The 21,463-nt window shown below is 38.3% G+C and overlaps 1 protein-coding gene across 8 annotated transcripts in view; it reads right to left on the minus strand.

Moving 5' to 3' along the window:
• Positions 1–244: 244 nt before the first annotated feature.
• The window catches only part of FRY (FRY microtubule binding protein), a 227,936-nt gene continuing 206,717 nt past the window's right edge, over positions 245–21,463 (minus strand). For all 8 annotated transcript variants that reach the window (XM_069012422.1, XM_069012413.1, XM_069012369.1 and 5 more), the window contains 7 exons: positions 20,730–20,919; positions 15,618–15,767; positions 14,017–14,115; positions 13,477–13,560; positions 3,849–3,959; positions 2,246–2,439; positions 245–1,686 (listed from right to left, as the gene is read on the minus strand). In XM_069012422.1, the coding sequence (XP_068868523.1) occupies positions 1,428–1,686; positions 2,246–2,439; positions 3,849–3,959; positions 13,477–13,560; positions 14,017–14,115; positions 15,618–15,767; positions 20,730–20,919 (1,087 nt within the window). In that variant the 3' untranslated portion in view covers positions 245–1,427. The remainder of the gene's footprint in view (positions 1,687–2,245; positions 2,440–3,848; positions 3,960–13,476; positions 13,561–14,016; positions 14,116–15,617; positions 15,768–20,729; positions 20,920–21,463) is intronic.

A 21,463-nucleotide genomic window follows, 5' to 3' on the forward strand; every position in this document is an offset into this window, starting at 1 on the left:
TAGGGTAGAAGGAATGTGGGAGGTTTTCACAGTCAGTGGAAGACCAATGAAGCTTTTTTTGCTGCTGTATTCTTCCAAGCCAAGTTGTAAGGATTTTTTTTTTGTCAGTCTGTAGTTAGATTTCTCACTGAGAAGGGTTTCAGCATATATCAGGAGAAAAGTGTCTTTTGGGGGGCTGCTGATCATGAATACCATCTGCAACAGTACTGATTCAGACAAGAACACAATTTTCACAACAGGCATGTACTGTGATGTGACTATACTTTAGTTCAATGGATGGTACTAATCCAAATTTCAGTTACTTCACAAAAATGGTTAAGTGTATTTACAGTGTGAATAAGTTACATAGTTGTCAGAATAAAAGTGTCTCAGATGTGCAACAGATTTACATGCATACATTTAACACTGGACAGCAGTTAAATGTAAGAAAAACCATATAGTTATGACTTTTATATATACATTACAAATAAAATAAGACATCTCTTTGAAGAAACTTAACATGAGACCTTGCATTTCATGTTAATATTTCTACTTTTTATATTCAAAATTTATATTAAATAAAAATATGCATGCTTAACAGTTCAAAAGATTTGACTCTGTGATGGGACTTTCTCCTACAAAATGGCAAGTTAAATTAGGTCAACCATCCTTTAATAGTATAAATATATTCATAAAAGCAAACCTCTAGTAAAAAGCAGCCAAGGTCCTTAATAAAAAAAAAAAGAAAATCTACCATGACCTTTCATAATCCTTGGGGGGGCCTAAGAACAGACCTCTGCAATATGATCCAGTACCTTCAGAGACAGTAGCCTAGTAACATTAGGAAATGTACTTCATAGCAGCTCATTGTTTTAAGATACAGTAATCATATTCAAATTACAGTGTACATTAAATTATAGTCTGTTTACAGTTTGTTTCATATACACAGGCTCTCAGCTTTTGACCAAGTTTGTGAGATTCCGTGGCCAGCTTCATTCTGCCCATCTTTTACTCAACTAAAGAAAAAAAAAAAAGAAAAAATGTACAAGGTTTGTTTTTTTAACAAAAAATACTATTTTGTGAAGGAAACATTGCACTTTTGCCAACCTAAAATTAATTTGCTATAAAGGAAGTATTGTTCAGTGTAGTAGGCTTTGGTATGCAATGGAAGTCACTTCTTCAGTAGTGAGTTGCAGTTGCTCAGTGAAATGCTAACTGGTTTTTGTGCAACACAGAACAAAGGATGTTGTCCCAGGTGCTCTATGCTACCTCTGTCCTTACAGTATTGCTACACATTTGAAGTTCAGCCCATCGCTTTTTAGAGGAAATCCTAAATGTAACAAGAGTGAGTACAGTTTGACCAAACCTTTGTAAGGCTGAGAAGACATCGAGCCACCTCACTCCCCCAGGGCAGCACTCCCAGCTTGAAAGGGGGCCCAAGGGTCCTGTCAGAGACTTGTGCCAGAAACGCTGGAGTCTGGAAGAAAAGTATTGATGACCCGGTAGCTCTGAGCTCTGCGAATCATGTCACGGATCTCTATGTTCAGTTCCATTAATTTGGTGCAGATTTCAGTCAGGCTCTGGTTGGAGCCCACCAGTGCATAGGTGCCTGTCTGACCCAGGGTTTGGTGGCGGAAGTAAATGTTCAGTAGTGTCTGGACTTCGTCATCAGAGCTGCTTCCAAAGATATCATTGGGCCACAAAATCCTGCAATGAAACACGAAAAGAACAGGCATGTCATTACAGGTTTATTAGCAGAGATGGAAGCTATGTGACAGTCCTCTAAAAGGAGAATGGATCTGCACCCACTTACAAGCCTGAAGAAACTCACTGTTTTACATTACTCATTTGTTAGTCATATTCTGGTATCAGGCACTGAAATCACATAGAAGTGCAATTTCCATTATCTCAAAAAAAAATGCTTAAGAAAACTCATTCAAATAGGTGTAAGTGAAACTGGGCTGAATGTTAGCTCATGCCAATGACATGCACCTGTAAGGAATTACCTCAACAAAAAGATTCTTAAGAGCCTCACAGGACTTTTGATCTACAGAATGTAATTAAACATCTTAATTGTTGCAACCATATGTTTGATAGTTACTTGTGACACACCCCTCCAAAAGTCCGTATCAATGCCCCCATGTACCTTGTTGAAACAATTAATTAATTATGCTGATCCTGTGCATTACCTTTCGCAAGGAAGGTAATAAATGCATACTTTTCTAGTAACAAGAAAGTCTAATATGAACCATGTAGCAAAACTTGCCTGCATTCTCTTATTTGTCTAACGGCTTTAACAAGTTCATTGTTTTTCAAACACTCCAGCATGGACTGAATAGCTGCTTCTGTGGAGTTGAATGTGGGCTCAGATTCTGTTGTCAGAGGCTCAGCTGCGATTGCAGCAGTAGCATCCTTCAGATTTTTCTTCAGCTCACTCAGTTCTCTTGACATATTTAACAGCTGTTCCAAGGAGAAAAATGAGAGATAGGTATTTTTGTTCTCCATAAGCCCCACACGGAGTGGTACTTCATGTTTGTTCTTACTACTACATTGGAAAAACACATTATGGAAAAGACCCCAGTTTAACACAAGGACATTTCTTGATCTTTGTGCAATATAGAGAAAAAGCCTTTTTTACCTTCGTGCATCCTTTAACCTTATGCTGTAGTTTTGGCTTGCGAAAATGCAGGAGCATATCTAAACGAGCTTTTATTTTTCACCCTTGCTACTTTTTTCACATCATAGTGGAAAACCTGAAGAAAATATGTACCTCTCCTAGCAAGATGTTGATATTTATTTACAAAACCCATGCAGGATCTGACATGATTAACAGATGGACAGGAATTGTATAACCTTTTCTCAGGCTGAAAAGTTAATATGGCATAAGACTCATAAATAATTAGTAAGTTAATAATTTCCAAGGATCTACTTTTTCATGCTCCTACATGCTAAAAATAACCACTGTCACATGAACTAACAGTGGAATTTCCTTTAAATAAGAGCTTGTGTCTCCAGCAAAGTATGCAAATTTCATGGTGAAACACCTATTCTTCATACAATTTCTCCCCAGTTCCACAGGCTGCATTATGTATAACAACCTAATGAAGTTGTAACTCTGAAATACACTTACAGAAATCAATTAGAAGGAATACAAAATATTTCTAAAACTTAGACTGCTCTAGTAGTAGTAGATGCCTATTGTACTGTCATCTCTTAAAAGTGAACAGCCCAGTCACATTCACAGCAGTTCCTTAAGATACAATAAATATTCACACTCTTTTTAATCCGACAGCACATCTGATACAACAATTTCTGTTTATAGACCATTTCTAAACTACTAGAATCTGTAATAAAATACTTGTAATAGCTTCAAATTTTATTTTACAAAGCAGAGTGCAACAATTTTTTCTGCTCAATAGTTTAGAATATATAAACCTTACCAGGAGAAAAATACACATGGAATGGTAAGTTAACTCTTTCCTTAAATGATAATCATTCAGCTTAAAGCGATCATCTCAAAGATGTTTCAGAGTATTACATATTTTAAGCAACTGCTGAAAATAAACTTGAATAAGAGTATTGTTCTTGTGATTTTTAAAAAATAAGATACATGTATTTATCTAAAAACAAGAGCCTATTTGGTCAAAAGAGAGTGTAGGCCATGTCATAAATATTTAAAGAAAAGGCTTGTGAACACTACAGAATTAAAAATACATTTACACTAAGGTATTTAGTTGATTATGTATGCCTGCAGACTTACTATCAGGGTGAAATAGTGAGACCTTGGTGTTAAGGCCACAGGCAGAAAAAATAAGAACATGAAAATAAAGTGGAATTTTCAGTATAAAACTTTGTAGTTCATTACATACCTCTGGCATGGAACTCACTTCGTGCACTTGTCCAATAAGTTTACAGTAGGACTGAAAAAGCAACAGCAGCTGAAAGTGCAGTTTATATAATCTCTGACAGAGTTCCAGTTGCTAAGGAAAGATTTGTAGGAGAAGAAATAATAAATATTAGTGACGTTAGATAATTTTTGGTAACTAACAAAACACATTGAGATAGTTTTGTTCTCGAAACCATTATTTTACTGTAGTATGACCATATACCATTTCAGAAAATAAGTAATGATTTTTCTTCTGCAGGTAAGTCATATATGACATTAAAAATAAAATTATGATGGGTAGCTGTCACATAGTACATGTCAGCATCAGTCTCAAAACATTCTGTTTTGGTTAGCTTCACTGTCTCCAGTTTGCAGCTGGAAAGCAGAGACAGAATATGGGGGAAGTGACTTTCCTGCACAGAACATGAAACTCCGAAATTTTAGATATGGTCAAAGACCTCTTCTAAGGAATGGAACTCTAAGAAAGAAGCCGTGAAATAGTTGTCCAAGATGGTCAAAGCTCCTGCCTGCTTCTCTGAGGAGAGAGAAACAGAGGTGATAATTTATCTAGGAGCAAGAAGGAGGAAATGCCAGCTCTGGAACTTAAAACTGCTCATGGATTTTCCACCATCTTCAAGAACTATACAACAGATGGATGGAATTTAACGTGTAAAAGGATATTTGGCTTCTATTAAGTATTGTCCCAGATTAAGTAGATACCACTCTATGAATATTCACTTGTTTCTTCCAGTGTGAAGTGCAGCATGACATAAAAGATGTCAGACACATTGAAATAATGGGCGATAGGCATGGCTGCCAGAGAGGTCAAATTAACATGCTTATGGTTCCTGGTATTCTTGTGTCTAACAGGAAGGGAATCTCATAGTTCCACAGCTGGATCATGGTGAAGAAGGGAAGAACATTTAATCTTTGGCTAATTATACAAAAAGTGAAAATCCTGTAAGTACAAGTTCTGACCTTGCGCTGACCCTTTGGCAGGAAAGCCTTACAGACTTCCAACCATATTTGATTTGCCTACTGTGACAGACACCATGACCAAGAGTGGGCTCAGTGATATTTCCATCTGTTTGGAGGAACTAAAGCAGAGTTTCATGCCAAAATTGGCAGAAAAGAAGAAGCTATTCATGTCTTTGCATCTTTAAAGCACTTCATACACTCTTAGTAACTATCATGTGCTGCAGCTCTTTGCTGAATTTGGGACTGTGCAAATGTCAGCACAAATACTAATGAAATGTACTTTAAGTACATAATAAATGTTAATTTGACTGAAGTGTTTTATTTACATAAGGTTCAATATTTAAGTGGCCACATTTTTTATTAACAAGCCAAAATTAGAACCACAGCTTTAGCATTTCAGTTCCCCAAATTTCTGTACCAGCCTCACAAGGCTGAGGGGCTAAGGTCAAAAGGAAATTTCATCTTTGTTCATCAGAGTGAGGTGGACACCAACTACTCATCTATGAACAGACAGCCAAGGGCACTGCCAAAAAGAGCCAGAGCTAGTCTCTGTCTAAAGGAGGGTTTATGGAGGAAAGTGGGAGCAGGAGGATAGTGCCAAGCCAGCAGGTGTCAGCCTCGCAGGGTTTGTCCTGCTGAAGGCCAGGCAGACAGGGCTGCTCGCACCTCAGCACTGCCACAGCAGCAGAGCTCAGCACTGCGAATTTGCCTGGTCTGAGCTCTGTGCCATTCTGCGTCTGGTACCTGAGTTGTTATGCTCAATGTCTGTTACGGGTGGGTAGCACTGGAGTGCTCCTGCCCCAAATGGAAAGGAGTAATTTCAGCAAGGATGAGTCCTTCAGCAAGTTTACAGATGACACAGAAGGATGGGATACCATCCAGAGGGACATGGACAAACTTGAGAAGTGGGCCCCTGAGAACCCAATGATGTTCAACAAGTCCAAGTGGAAGGGGCTGAACCTGTGTTGGGGCAATCCCGGACATGAGCACAGACTGGGAGAGGAACTCATTGAGAGCAGCCCTGTGGAGGACACAGTGGAGAAAAAGCTGGATATGAGCCAGCAGTGGGTGCTCACAGCCCAGAAGGCAAACCACAACCTGGGCTGCATCAGGAGCACCTCTCCTATGAAGACAGGCTGAGAGTGTTTAGCCTGGAGAAGAGAAGGCTCCAGGAAGACCTTATAACAACCTTCCAGTACTTCCAGTACTTAAAGGAGCTAATAAAAAACATGGAGAGTAACTTTTCACACAGGCAGATCATAGTAGGACAAGGGGCAATAGCTTTAAACAAAAAGAGGAGAGATTTAGATTAGATGTTAGGAAGAAGTTCTTTACTTGGAGGGTAGTGAGGTAATGGAACAGGTTGCCCAGAGAAAGTTGTGGATGTCCCATGCCTGTAAGTGTTCAACACCAGACTAGATGAGGTTTTCAGCAACCTGATCTAGTGGAAGGTGTCCCTGCCTATGGCACAGGGATTGGAACTACATGATCTTTAAGGTGCCTTCCAACTCAAACCATTCTATGATCCCACCAGACTGGATATGACAGCAAAGACCCAAAAAAGCTGAAAGAAGACCCAGCAGATGCGTGGTGGGGAGCACATGTGCTAGGACAGAACTGACTTGTGGACAGGGACAAAGCCTACCAGTACAAAGAGGTAGGGCATGAGGAACACTGCCAGTGAAATAAACCTGCCCAGAGGCCATTCTCTGTAACCAAGGGCACAGAGTACTGCCAAGTTTGTGTTTGTGTGGCTAACCATTCTCCTTCCAAAATAAAGGCTGACTGTTTAGATACAGCCTCCAGGAAATGGCTCTGGCTTCTGTCTTCTCTTAAACCATGCTTGGGCACGTCAGGGGCTGGCTGGTGGCCCAGCCAGGGAAGGTGCCGACTGCTCACCCAAGCGAGCGCCAGCCCAGGGACACTCACTTCCTCCCTGGTTCTGTTCAGCTCACAAGTAGGGACATAGCCTGAGGTTCCCCAGCAGGGATCAAATTCACTCTATTCAAATTTTGGAGACCTGGCAATACTACATAGAAGTTACATACACATAAAGTTGAAGCTGTCAGGGAGTTAATAATTAATTGAAAACAAGCATAACATCATTAAAAAAAAAAATCGCATGATAGCTTGGCATGTAACACTGGATTTTTTTAGTCCTTGGAGAACAATAATTCAGTTTCACCCTTCTGGCTGCTAACCTGAATGAAAACAAACTAAGGTCAAACTAATGGTTCTAGTTTGATTCACTTAGTATTTAGTTACTGTATCAAGCAGCTCAATTTTTGTTCTTACTGAATAAGTATTACAAACCAACAGTGGTGAAACTGTTCATCAACATATACACAAAAACCCATTTGAAATGTAACTGCCAACTATAAATTGTAGTTTTTCACTAGGACAAATGGAAAATTACTAATTTTAAAATAACAAAAAATGTTTCCTGCCCCAGCATATTACACCCATTCAAAAGCTTGATTTGTAAAAATGTATGTAAATGACCATTTGAAACAGCATATGAAAGTGTCAAAATTTTGGCACAGTATTTTTTGATTTCACAAAACATGTCAGTAAATTATTTCAGTCACTGCATTTAGAACCACACATTGTATAGGAAAATTATAACAAAAAAAGAAAACATGCTTAGAAGTAAAACAGTAAAATTGGGGTGTATTAGCCCATCCATAGATGGGCAAAATATATGAAAGAACTTCAACTTACTGCAAGAGATTCCATTTGCTACACAGCAAGCATGGCACAGGAGAAAAGGAAAGGAAAGAAAGTATAGTGTCAGTGTAACGCATGCAATAGGAAGCACAGCCCATCTGTAATAGCATAACTTGTCAGCAGTATTAGCAATGCTTGCCTCAACCTGATAATTGGTTGGAATATCACATTCAACATGCACAGCATTCTTAATAAAATCAAGCTTTAATTCTAATGGTAAATTCAAGTCTAAATATCCTCAGTTAGATCTCCAGATTTATTAGTTTAGATTTATCCCACACAGTAGCTCAAGAACTTACAGTGAAATTGTGTTAGAAAACTCCTGAAATAATACTTTTATTTAAATTTGCTTTCTTTCTCATTAAAAGGAGCTCATATTGCAAAGTACTAAAAAACTGGGAAGGATTTTCAAGTGATGAACAAAACTGAACTTTGCTATTTCTAAATATTTTCTTGTTTAAAAATACTTTTATGTTTTGAACTAATAGAGTGAATGGAATTGTCAGGGTAAGTTTTGTGGTTGCTAGGCTTATTACTTGGTACATTACAATGGAAATGCTTTGCATGTAACTTTCAAGTTATGACTAACATAAAGGAAAAAAAGAACATGGAAAATGCCAGTTTTGTTTGAGTACATGGCAATGCCACAAGTTGAGACAGCTTTGTATCCTTCCTCTCACCAGTAATGATTCACTGGTTTGTAATTCTGAAGCTATTAAAACGTCAGTGTAAGTCCTGTTGCAATAGTAATAAAAATTCTAATTGACTTACATTAGCATTTCAAAGATTAGGGGACTAACTGATCTCTTCAAAAAGTAAGTGTTCCTCTTTTCTTTGCCAAGAACTAACATTTGCACTCCGTGTTCATTTAATGCAGCTTTTCTTATTTTATAAATATTACAATCTCATTACATTTTACATGAAGGGAGTCATCATGTAAATGCTGTAAGTAACAAACACAACCACATCTGCCCAGTTACAGCCTGATGTCAGTGTATATGCACACAGTGTTAATAAGCATATGGAATTCTTATTAGAATTATTTACCTTACCATCAATACAAAGTCGGAAAACACAGAAATGTGAATTAATTTTAACTTTGATGAGCCTAATAAAGTATTTCAGTCTGGTTTTTTTACATTTGCCTTACTATTAAAAATATATATGAAAAGGATTGCCCCAAACCCTGCACTACTTTTCTATAAAACCATGACAAACTATGCTTTAAGCTCTTGTGATGCCTAATTTTTTTCCTTTAACATTGCTTGAATAGTTTCTTCTTCTATTTAGTACCCTTTCTATCTTGGCTTCCATGCAGTTACATAAATGAAGCTTTATAAAGCTAAATTCAAGATAAGAAGAGGACAAGAGCAGACAGATCACTATGTTCCAGTAAATTCACAGCTGTGCTGGCTTGTGTTTTTCAAATCTTGTTTCTCTTAAGCTACTCTGAAGTTTAGCATGCCACCAAGTTTCACTTAGACTTTCAAAACTACTGGAATCCATATATAATTTCTAATTTGCCATGGAATTTACTTTAAAGGAGGGGGAAAAGGGAGGCGGAAGCAGCAAATAAGTGAATTCCATGGTCTTTTTTGCCAGAAAACACTGTCTCCTCTGTACTGCTTCCAAAACCAGGTCAAGCCAAAAAAAAGGGGTGAGGAAGGGGTTTCACATTATATGAAAAACCCTTCTTCACTGGAAGAAAATATACTGGATACAAAATTTCCCTGGGCTACTGATGCTCAGCTCCATATCGCTCTCCAATATCATGATTGCAACTTGTATTCATCTTTCAGCATAAAATGAAAGATTCCTTGGAAGTTGAAAAGACATTAATTACTGGCTTAAGTGATACTTCTTTTATTCTGCAGCACCAAGGGCCCCGGTGGAATGATCATAACCTTCACACTTTTCAGTTTCTAGTTTAATTCTGATAGTAAGGGAAGTGTTTTAGATTAGTTGATAGACACTACACAATCAGGGGTTTTGGCAGCTGAAAATACCAAATGTTTAGAGTATTTGGATCATTTGCACAATTCTTTAAGCAGTTAGTAAGTGCAGCATCTAAGAAGGACATGCTCCCTAGCAGCAACACTTTGATTTAGTTTTTTATTCCTAGAATTACTGTTTTGTACTGTTGGCAGACCAGGCAGACAGCAAGGCACTAATTTTTAGATCTCGGATCTTCTTGCTTTTTTAAGGAATAATTTTCACATACTGAAAAGAGATGACAGTTACATGATTACTTAAGACATTAACACTCTGATGGCAACGCAATCTTTTACAGTACCTTACTGGCACAGAAGAGTCCCAGCATAACAAAATAACCACTGCATGCAAGGGTTTATTAAATGCAAGTGCATTTTATCAAGGTATTCTATTTGCCTTAACACATCAGCAGACAGAACCTTTTCCCATGATCTAGGAAGCTGAGTATACACACAGACTTGTATATATATCAGAGATAGACAGAACAGCATATGCTGTGCATTCCTGAATAGCCACTGGACTTGAAGGATAGTAGAAACTATTCTGTGTGGGGAAATCTACACAGAGCTGTGATCCTCCTTTAGAAAAGCTGCCTACCTCGGCCAATTTTACCTCATTGTCAATCCATGGATCTGTCAAACAACAGTCAGATAGCTGATGATTGATTATTAAGAATTTCTAGCTTAACAATGGTCTCATTGTGCCTTGAGCTTTACTGTGTCTCAACTCAGCTCCAGATGACTATGGTCCTGATGGGTACACCTCCAGCCTTACTGGTGGTAAGTGATTGTACCAGGGAAACTCATAGCAGCAGGTACATTCTGATTTTTGGGGGCAAATTTTTATGGGGTACAGTATGTTTTAAATATCTATTAACAGTTTGAGTTTACAAAGCCCACATCCATTAGCTTGTGGTGAGGAAGGTTTGAGAAAGGCATATACTGACTTTGGACTTATAAAGTAAACTGAATGTCTCATTGGGAAATGAATACTTATTTGAATTAGCAGTGTTAATTGACAAAAACAAGAGGATCTTCCAAATACCTCTTTTCCAGAAAAGCAAACAAAGAAACAAACCAACCCAGCCTTTGACTAGATTTCAAAAAACTCTTTTCTTAATAAGGTTGAAGAATGTACTGATAGCTGTACTCATTTAAGACTTACACCTGGACAGACAGCACAATGGCATGTGCATTAATCTTTTGTCTATAAATTGACTCCTATGTCATTGAGACTCTGTTGCTCAAAGTACCATCAAAGCTTACAAATCACATCCAAATCATGTAATCTGTTGCAATAATAAGGCAGGGGAAAGACAGTCTGGGACATGAAGCTTTTACACGATTTCAGGAAAGTTGCTTGCTCTAGCAGCTGACCTAGACAACTTCTATTTCAAGCTTCTTTAATGTCAGAACAAGCAATTTTTGCCTTTGCCCATTTTCAGTAACAGTAACCATAGTCAACAAATCATGTGCAATTATTTTGAAATAAGATCTGATTAGAGAAACTGTGCCAAATTAGTTACCACCATCAGGAGGCATTTGTGATGCAGCCACTTGTTACAATGCTGAATTTGGTCTCACAGCTGTCTCATCTGTAAAGGGGTCTGTTTTCCCCTCAAGCTTTTTACCAGGTGGGGAGTTCTAAGACTCTAAGATTTCTGCATTCTGTAGAGCAAGCTGTTGCTTTTTCTTCCTTACAATTAATTCTTAACCTTTTCCAGGAGTAGCCTGGTTTTGTACTGGACCAAACAATTTCTTTTAGGACAGAAGTTTTCAGCAGGCTTTTGGGCCCTAGACTAAACCTCAATGAGTTTAAGAGTTTAGGCAGGTTCCCTTGTGACTATCACTATCTACAAATATTAGATTCTTTAGCCTTTCATGTTGAGGGAGAAGTGGAGAGGAAAGATAAGAGAACAAACACTTGCCAGTCTAGGAGTAATTTTTCCTTGTCCCTTCCTAATCCCATTTCCTCAGTTTCCCTGGCCTCTTCCTCCCATTACACTTTCATTGAATAAACAGATTGTTCCTTTGGGAAAAGCTGCTTCAGTTGACGTGCATGAGTAGGGGAAGAAAAGAAATATGCCTCTTCATCCTGTCAACTTCCAAGGAATAGTGCATTTTGGCCTGAATGAATAGTGCTGGGGAGAAACCAGGGACTCCTGAAGGAATGAGAACCCCCAATAAGCAGTATAAATACTAACCCTGGCTTCACAAACACACATTTAATTACAAAACAGAGAACACCTAGTTATAAAAACCCACACAAGTGGAACATGACATTTACTGACTTTTAGATGTGTTTAGGCCAGCTATGTGATTTCAGCTCACAGGTTATTCCTTCTCCTTAGCATTATTTCTTTACTTTTTCAAAAAAAGAAACAATGCAGGTGATCAACAAGATGTGTCATTCTCCATCCCATTCTATGCACTTCCAAAAGAGAGATGAAGAGGATAAATTGTCTACAGCAAGGTATGTTACACTAGTCTGAAGTCACTGTTCAGGGTGTTGTACATCAGAGGGAAGAGAACCCATGCGCGTCCCAGTAGTGCCAAGTACTCCATGCCCCTCTTGCAGGAGAGGTAGTGGTATGTATTCCAGGTCTCTTTTTTCAGATTTGAGAATAGCTCACTTGTAACTTCCTTGCACACCACCACAATTACAGAAGAGACAGTATCGTGCCTAAATGCATTGGAAAGTGCCTAACTTTTGCTGGTGCCAGTGCTAGGTGGGGGAAGATTGAACATTTTTCCCACCGCCTGTGATTGCAGCCAGATGATTTATTAGCAAATCAGATTGGATTTGCTAATAATGTCAAGGAAGCCAAAATGCAGGGGTGGAAAGGATTTGGGAGTCTTGGAAAATGGCATAAAAAAATAAAAATCAAGGGAGTTCAAAGACAAGAAGACAGATACACAGAGATGGGAAAGAGAGGTTAAGATAAAGATAGAAGAAAATAAAGTGACTTGGAGGAAAAGACAGACAAACTGAAACCAACAGAAGAATAAAGCAAGGTATATGAACAAAATGGTTACAACAGGGAACTCTGAGTTCTGAAAATGTCACAATTATCTTTTATAAGTTAAAATGCATGAAAGGAGGAAACATCACTTTTTTCTACAGGCTGTTTGCTGCTTCCCAATTTTGGCTAATTCTGTCCAGCCCCCTCTTTTCCCCATCCCTCCACATTCTCTTTCTTCCGAAAGGAAACAGCCCAACAAAATAACATTCCTTAACTCATTATACAACCAAGATATCATCTGTTTCCTGTGCTTAGTATATCAAATAACAGTATTAACTGCTGATGGTATTGATATATGAAAATACGATTCCTTAACTGGAATCAAGAAATATAAACAAACAAACAAATAAATGTACATGTGTGTATGAATTTTTTGTTAAAAATTGATAAAGAGATATTTTGCCTTAGCTCTAAATACTTATCCACAGCATAAATAATTTCACTGGTCAGTTTACAGTAATTGTTTTGTAACTACTAATTGAAGTGCATTTCAACCAGGCAATTTTTGCTGTTGGGCAGATGGAGACTGTAGCAGCCGAAGATAAAACGGGAGTAACATGGAAGGACAGTACAGCAGGAATGATTTTCAGAGACACTGTGGAAAACTGCTCCTGCAACATCTTTCTAAAAGGAAGAGCACAGGGTTAGGATCAGCTCTGATTCTTCGTCTAGACTAGGAAGGCAGAAGTACCTCATCTGAATACTTCCCATTTCCTGTGGCCAGGACTGAGGCAACAACAATAGCTTCGACCCTAAAGTGTGAAAACTGGATTATGCCCAAGCCCAGCAGAGAATCAAGGACGAAGTACAGCTGGCTCTTGTGGGTTCAAGAACAAGATATAGTACACATATGTCACTTTATGGGAGAGAAATAACACTGGCCATTCATTACCTTCTCTTCCGAGTCCCCTGGCTGGCAGGTAATAACTCCATCTCGTGAACCCCCAGCAAATGTTGCTTTGCAGTTTGCAAGCCACTGTTTCCAGAAAGAAAATAAAGAAGATATGAATAAAATCTATGGTTTGATTCAAAGAAAGATAAGCAGTATTTTAGTTTCACAGCACAGGATGTAAACAAAAATTTGCAGTTGCATTTTTTATTACCATAGACTATAAAAATTTGCTTTGACTGTAATTTAAAAAGTGTAGTCTTGATTTCTATTAGTATTTCAATTGCATGAACTAAGAAAATTAATCAATGAATAAATAGGAGAGAGACCAGGGATATTAAAGATACCATTGTTTCTAATATTAAGGGATACAAAAGCTACTTTTTAGTTCTAATTCATATGTCCAGGAAGAAACATCCAACGAATCCAGTATCTGAAACACGTTTTTCTACTGAATGTTAGTTTAAATAGATCTGAGTGGATGTGCAGTTTCCTGACATAGCCTAAGTATACAGACAAGACCAAGAGCATAATTCAGCATACCGAGAGTGTTGCCTCTTTCCTGTTGTTGTATGTGTCCAGGTACTCCTGCAGCTCTAAAACACTGAACTTCAGCTTTTCAAGAAGGCCACAGGAGAGTAGCTGGAGAAGTGAAATCAAAGGGTCTATAAATGTCACTATAAAAGAATGCAAATACTGGTAACAGTATAGGAAAGATATTGCAAAAAAATATTTAGATTTACACATACTAACACTGAAAAATATTTACATTTATGCAAAAATCTACATAACTAGAATATTATACTGAAAAGTCAATAGCAAAAGCTGCATGCATGAGAATGTGGAATTGAAACTGTGTTCTGTGTTTAATGACTTAGCAGAGGACTTCTCTAAAATGAAACAGTGCACAAAGCTTAACCAGTTTCTCTCCACAGCTCTCTGACGACGTAAGGCACAGCTCTTCCATGGTCACAGCAATGGGACCAAGATTACACTCAGCCAGTTTCTGCCTCTAGACTTCAGTGTGGGAGGTCACACTGTCATGATGCTGCTGGATAAACATGAGCCAGAATGAAGACAATGGGAAGGGCCATCTAATTCATTCCCTAATATATATTTTTATAGAATTACAGAATAATTAAGGTTGAAAAAGACCTCTAAGGTCAAGTTCAACCTTTGACAAATACCACCATGCCCACTAAACCATATCACAAAGTGCCACCTCATCTTGTTTTGTCCATCATCTTGTCCAGGGACGGTGACTCTACTGCTTCCCTGGGCATCCTGTTCCAATACTCTTTCAGTGAAGAAACTTTTCCTGATATCTAACCTGGACCTCCTCTGGCACAACTTGATGCCCTTGGTCCTTCCTGTCCTGTCGCTGGTTGCCTGGGACAAAAGGCTGCCCTGCCCCTGGCTGCCATGGGCAGTTGTAGAGAGCAATAAGGCCCCCCCCGAGCCTCCTTTTCTCCAGGCTAAACAACCCCTGCTCTCTCAGCTGCTCCTCACAGGACTTGTGCTCCAGACCCTTCCCCAGCTCTATTACCCTTCTCTGGACATGTTCCAGCCCCTCAATGTTCTCCTTGTAGTGAGGGGCCCAGAACGAGACACAGGATTTGAGGTGCTCTCTCATTAGTGCTGAGTACAGGGGGACAGTCACCGCCCTGGTCCTGCTGGCCACACTATTGCTGATACAGGCCAGGATGCCAATGGCCTTCTTGGCCACCTAGGCACACACTGGCTCATGTTCAGCCAGCATCATCCAGCTCACATCACAGTTGACTCAAATGAAACCACTAAACATATTACAATCTTCCATGCTGAACTAGCTTCTTCTTTTTCATTTGTGAAGCCAACTGGGTCCAGTAGGCATCTGTTTTATATTGGGGTTTGGCACACAGGCTCAACACATCATAACTACTGTATGATTCTATGATTTTATACTGCCCGTCTATCATTACTTACCTAATAAAATAATACAGAAAATGAATGGAAATACAGTTTCTGAACAGGAGATAAAAAAACAGAGATAGGAAGGGAGTCCCTTTTTGACGTATCTGTTCAGGAGTTGCTCAAAAAGTGACACAGCCAGGAAAATAACACACTGCAATGAAGTACCTGCCTTTTGAAAGGAATATACTCACTGTTTCTGCATCTACAAAGAGGGTGGGACATTCTGAACACGATGTTAACATCTGAGAAGACCTCACAAACTTGGAGCCTATTCCTCGCAAGTTGTCTCCCAAGTAACTAGCTGCATCACAGGTTAGAAAGCAGAATCTTTTCTGAATATTCTGGAAAGCAAAATACAGTTTTTTACATTATTTACTCAAGTTCGAGCTTCTTTCCATTGTAAGCAAATGGCATGGTTGTTTTTCTTTGCATAATAAAGTACAAAAGAGACCACCTCCCTAGAGAGAACTGAATGACTGCTCTAGGATACTGAATAAGAGTTACTATGCTGGAGACAGTGTACAGCTGGGCATCTCTGAAACTAATTACAGAGTTCATCATAACCTACTACTGAAACACATTCTTTCTTGTAAAGATGAATCAATCTTTAGAAGCCTTTTGGCCACAGGTAGCTTTTTTTTCTTGTCCCTACAGAGTTAACAGAGTTGATCAGCATGTTACTTTTTCTGCCCATTCCGGGCATTGTTTTGTTAATATTCCATGTCAAGTGGCTAATCACATAATATAATGGACATCCTAATGCCAAACAGCAGTACAGAAAAATCAGAAAAAACCTTTTGTTTTCCCCTGTGGGAAGAAGGTTCATACTGAAACTTTACTGCTGCTTGGGAGGATTCCAGAAATACTGCACTGCATCCAGGAATTATTCTTCTCAGCAGATTTTTTTAATGTTTTGAGTCCTAAACCAGTCTAGTCTTCCAAAAACATTTCAGTGCTTTTCAGTGACTAATATATAAAATGAATAATGAATAAAAATAATATATTAATCTTGAAGTAACTGAAACAACGATTTTGATAAATACCCATCAGTTTTCACTGCCCAAATATATCCCACTAAGGCCTAGTGCTCAGCAGGTAGGAGCAACATGAGAATATTTTTAAAAATAAAAGTATGCAACATTTTTATAAGTTTCATTCCAAGTTACCAAAGGTGTTTCTCTGAGGAATGTAGGTTAGGAGGACTTGTACCATAAGTATGCCCCACTGGAGGGAAGCACTTCCCAATCTGGATGATAGACACAGAAATAGCCTGTTACTGCTGCTGCACTGGTGCATGGAAGTTAAGTACCTAAAATCAAGTGAGTTGAATTTGGACTTTATTGATAATGGAAGCTGTTGGATTGAATCATTTTCTTTAAATGCTAAATAAGCCCTCACACTGTACATAGGCTATACACTATCAATTATTAATAAAATGGTCAGAGTTCCTGTACCAATCAATTTTATAACTACTTATTTCTAAACCTCTCTTGAAAGCATCTCAACTGCCCATCTGAGCACAGTTAGGATCAGACAGACTATACTGGTTTTACTGTTTCCACCATCTTATTTCAACACAGAAACAAAGTGCTACACACGTCACTCAGCACACGGTACAGATTCTCTGCAGCACTGAGTCTGTAGCAGAGGCAAGGGGCTATCACTAATTACCACCAACCAGATAAGTGATTATTTTTATGAGCAACTAGCAGAATCATCTGAATGATAGGGCTTGGTGACAACTGGAGATTTACTGCTGTGATGCCCTCTGGAAAGATTCAGTCTAAGTCTTTGTGAAACTGTTGCTGATAACTCTCCTGGCAAAGGAAAGACACCTAGACTTGATCTTAGCCAACAGAAAAGACCTAGCTGAGAACAAAAAAGTGGAAGGAAATTTAAAAGGACAGATTATGAAAGAGAAAGGACAGATTATGAAAGAGACATTGCTTGCAAAGGACCTGCAGAGAACATCTGATGCAACCTTCAGCTCCAAGTGGGGCTATTGCTGACCCCAGATCAGGTCAAACATGCTTTTAACTACCTGAGTCTTAAAATCTCCAAGGTCAGAGCTTCCTCAAGGCTCTGGGTAACCTGTTTAGTTGCTGCAATGCCCTCCTGGGGAAAACAATTGAGTTTGTAAATCTGAGGCAGTGAAGGAGACATTACAGAAATAATACCACCGACTTCAATGCATTCAGAATTTGCAGTAAGGAGCCCATTAGAAATAACTTAATGAAGAAAAGAGATAATGAGAGGAAGCCATTCCTTTAGGGGAAGAAAGAAAAAAAAGAGGGCATAAGCACATTCTATACTACTGAAAGGTAGAAAATATATTACACTATACAACTGGCTAAATCCCAAATATCTCACTTGGGCAAATACTTGTGAAAAAAAGTAGAACAGAAAGTGAAACTGCTTTGAGTTGCTAACTTGGGTACCAAAACTTGTATGGCAATGTAGGCACAATAAGCAGAGAGGGAAGTGCCACATAAACTAGCAAGAGAAAGAGAGAATGTCAAGGAGTAATCCAGAAATAATTAAGAGGAAGGCCAAGGAATCACAATGGAAAGAAATAGCTACCAACATGTTCCTGACAAGACTGATGTGTTTCATGCCTTCTTTTGCCTTACTGCTTCCAGAAAAGGCATCTGTGTACAAGTAGCAAGGAGACATTATGAAAAAGCAGGAGAGAACAGATCTTGCTAGCTGGGATATTTTTACATCTTTGCGGATTAGCAAAATTCACACTATGGTAGTTACAATACTGGGTAACGAGATCCAGGAACCATTACAAATATCTCTGAAAACTCCCAGAACAGAGCATTATTTATGAAAATAACTTCCTCAGAGCATTTCAGTCATGGCTTCATCAAAACCTGACCAATCTACTACTTAGATTTAAGAACAGGTATTCTTCCTCTACTTCTTTCCTTTTCAAATATTCATAAAAGCAACAATCAATCTACAGCTAAGATGATAATGGTCTTGAAGAGTGTTTTAAATTATTAAGTGTGAAACAGTGAGAGACTGTACTTTGCTATCCATGTATAATACTTCACTAAATATATTTATTTTATATGGACTAACAGTTCTATAATAAATTATCATCTCAGCTATGTCCTTCTGGGTACAGACTACAGGGACTGAAATCTATCAAGCAAGGTCTGAATTGCAGTATATATTTTATGAAATGGGATTACTGTGAATAGTAATGCCAGATGTCAGCATATTATGAATAAGTATATACCTGCATATAGTCACTGTGCTTTGTGTCCATGTAAATAATAAAAAAAATAGAAAAGTTTCTAAGAAAGTTTTCTCAGAAAGTTTTCTTCTTAATCTCAGGTTTCCTCTCCTGGGAAGAGGACTTTACATAACAAAAGGGCTCGATTGTGCAAGGTATTTGCTAGATCTGAAATCTACTTGTCTTGCAACTGTCTGGTCTGCTAAAAGACATTTAATTTGAGGGAATTAAAAGAGGCAGCAGTAAAGATAATCCAGAGATCTCTGACCTCTGACTCATTTACAGGAAAAGCACTTCAGTAATTTCAGGAATTTTAAACAAGTTTAGCATGTTGTGGGCAAACATCCAAGATACCATTAACTTGATACAGACTGAAATGTAGATGCCCTGGAAAATGCACTTCTTTCACTTCACCAAGTATTTAGTTGACAACCTCCTCCAAACAAGGATTTTGTTTCACAGTCAAGTATTTTGGCAGTACTTTGCATTGCAAGCTTAGCACACACAGGACTTGTTTCTGAAATTTCCTGTTAATGAGGGTCAAAAGTCAAAGTTGGCGGATGAGTAGTAAAGTTTGATAGTGCAAACAAAATTGCAGACAAGCTGGGATCCTATGAAAAAAATAAGGGAAAATAATACTCCCATATTTTAACCCTGAAAAGAAGAACAAAGCTATTTTTATAAACTAAAAATATGGCAGTGACTCCAGCTAAAAATTGTGGCTTGTTGATATTATTAATACCTTTTTCTTCCTCCTCCAATATCAACTGAAGAAAATGAGTAGGGAATCTTCTGAATATAGGGCAAGCACAACAGCAAATGAAGTGTGTGCATACTAGGATTTTGAGTTAAACAGGTACTTTACAAGTAATGTTTAGGTTTTTAATTACATAGTATTATTTATTTAGTCTTCAGAAGTGTGACACCAGTTCCTTTTCATCTCTTCAAACAGAAGAATCAAGGACAAGGAAGTCTCTGAACATTCAGTCAGGGCTAGTAACCTCTAGGACTGAGGTTAAGATAGAAAAGCTGACATCATGAATAAACACAGAACTAACACGCAAGTCAGCACTGGGGTTTTTTCCTTCCAAATGGTTATTTATCAGTGTTTAAAAGAATGCCTACTAGACACCCATATTTACAGTGGTAAAATGTTTAAAGGAGGACAATGTGCAGGTAGAAAAGACATTCAACTCCAGTGGAGCACGGAGGAAACACGAAGAGATTCTTACTACAGGATGCTTCTTTCGTATCAGGTTAGTCTAAGATGAATGAAAAGATCTTGAAATGGTGTGTTTATTAGCAGACTACCCCTTGTTAATAAAAAGGTGTGTACTCTGAGATCATAGGTACTAAAACTTTGCAGAAAGTTACCTGGCTACTGCTTTCACTGCTGGAGCATGCTAAACATCCTGCAGCTGCAGGAGAAACAATTAAAAAAGGCTTTAAAACTAATTACAGGTAAAACCAGACTGTCATTCCTTAGAACAGCTTGTACATTTGACTCTTTCTTTTTTTATCTTTTTGTAAGATTCTTATCTTTGCAAGCATACAGTTTTAGAATGGAGAACTGTATTTCTAGTCTTCAGACTCAATCTCCAGAATTTATGTTACATGATGGCAGCTGGGTATTTCTATTCAGATGATACAGTACAAACCATTTAATAATGCTGACATTTACATGGACACACTCAGATTCAAGAGTTTGAGATAAAAGAACAGATTAACAATAGTGTGAGATCAAAAGGGTCATTTCCTTGTCTCTTGCAGCTACTGTTTCTGCAGTCTGATGGTAAAGTACTGAAGAAAAGACTCTTTAAAGTGGATCTGTATTTTGCAACATGACCTGCAAACCTGCAAGTATGAGATACATAGTGTTTTCATGACAAAACCGGTCACAGAAGACAGTACTATATGAAAATGTAGTACAGCAATTCTGCAGTATGCAAAATTACAATGGCTATATATATCTAGTAGTTCATTACTGGGGCTGCTATCAAGAACTACTAATTGCCACACACAAACATTAAGATTTTGCACCTTAAACTTATTTTCTCACCTTAAACAGGGAAGAGAACACATGAAATGTATAAACTGCACAGGAACCATCAGAGTCACACATGAGCTGGTTGATGTGACTACGCCAGGCTTCTTCTGCATCATCACATGCTGCTGGCTGAAATGCAGCAAGGATGGCGGAAAAAAAGGGTGAGGGAGGAGGGGAGGCATTTCGATCAACATCTCCAAAACTAAGGAGAAAAGAAAAAGAAAAAAAAAAGAGGTGATGAAAGGAGAATACCAAGAAAGTGGCAGATAAAATATGCTGTAACAGAGAGATAAAATCACAGGACCAATTACAGCACCTTCCTAAAAATATTCATGAATTTTCAATTTACTTTTGAAGGTTGACAAGATGTTGGCTACAATGAGAAAAACCTCCAAATCAGAATCCCTATCTTCAGGCCACTATCATCTATCTCCTCCATCCCAGAACACTTGAATTGTTTTCTTGCACCATCATTTGGAGGAAGAAAGCTAAAATTTCACAGGAGAATAAAGCTCTCTCTCTCTCTCTCTCCCTCCCCAGGCTATCTGCAGTCTCACTCAGCATTCAAAATCTGAAAGAATTCCAGATGGTATGTAAAAAAAACTTAAATCCTTTTTATAACATATACTGGGGTCCAGCCACACTCACCAGCAGCCTTAAGAGCACATAGTTGGGATTTTTAACAATAGTGAGATCTTCTTTCCTGAGAAATCAGAAGGATGAATACACATCTGATTTGTTGAACA

The sequence above is a fragment of the Aphelocoma coerulescens genome, chromosome 1, assembly GCF_041296385.1.
Source record: "Aphelocoma coerulescens isolate FSJ_1873_10779 chromosome 1, UR_Acoe_1.0, whole genome shotgun sequence".
NCBI lineage: Eukaryota > Metazoa > Chordata > Aves > Passeriformes > Corvidae > Aphelocoma > Aphelocoma coerulescens.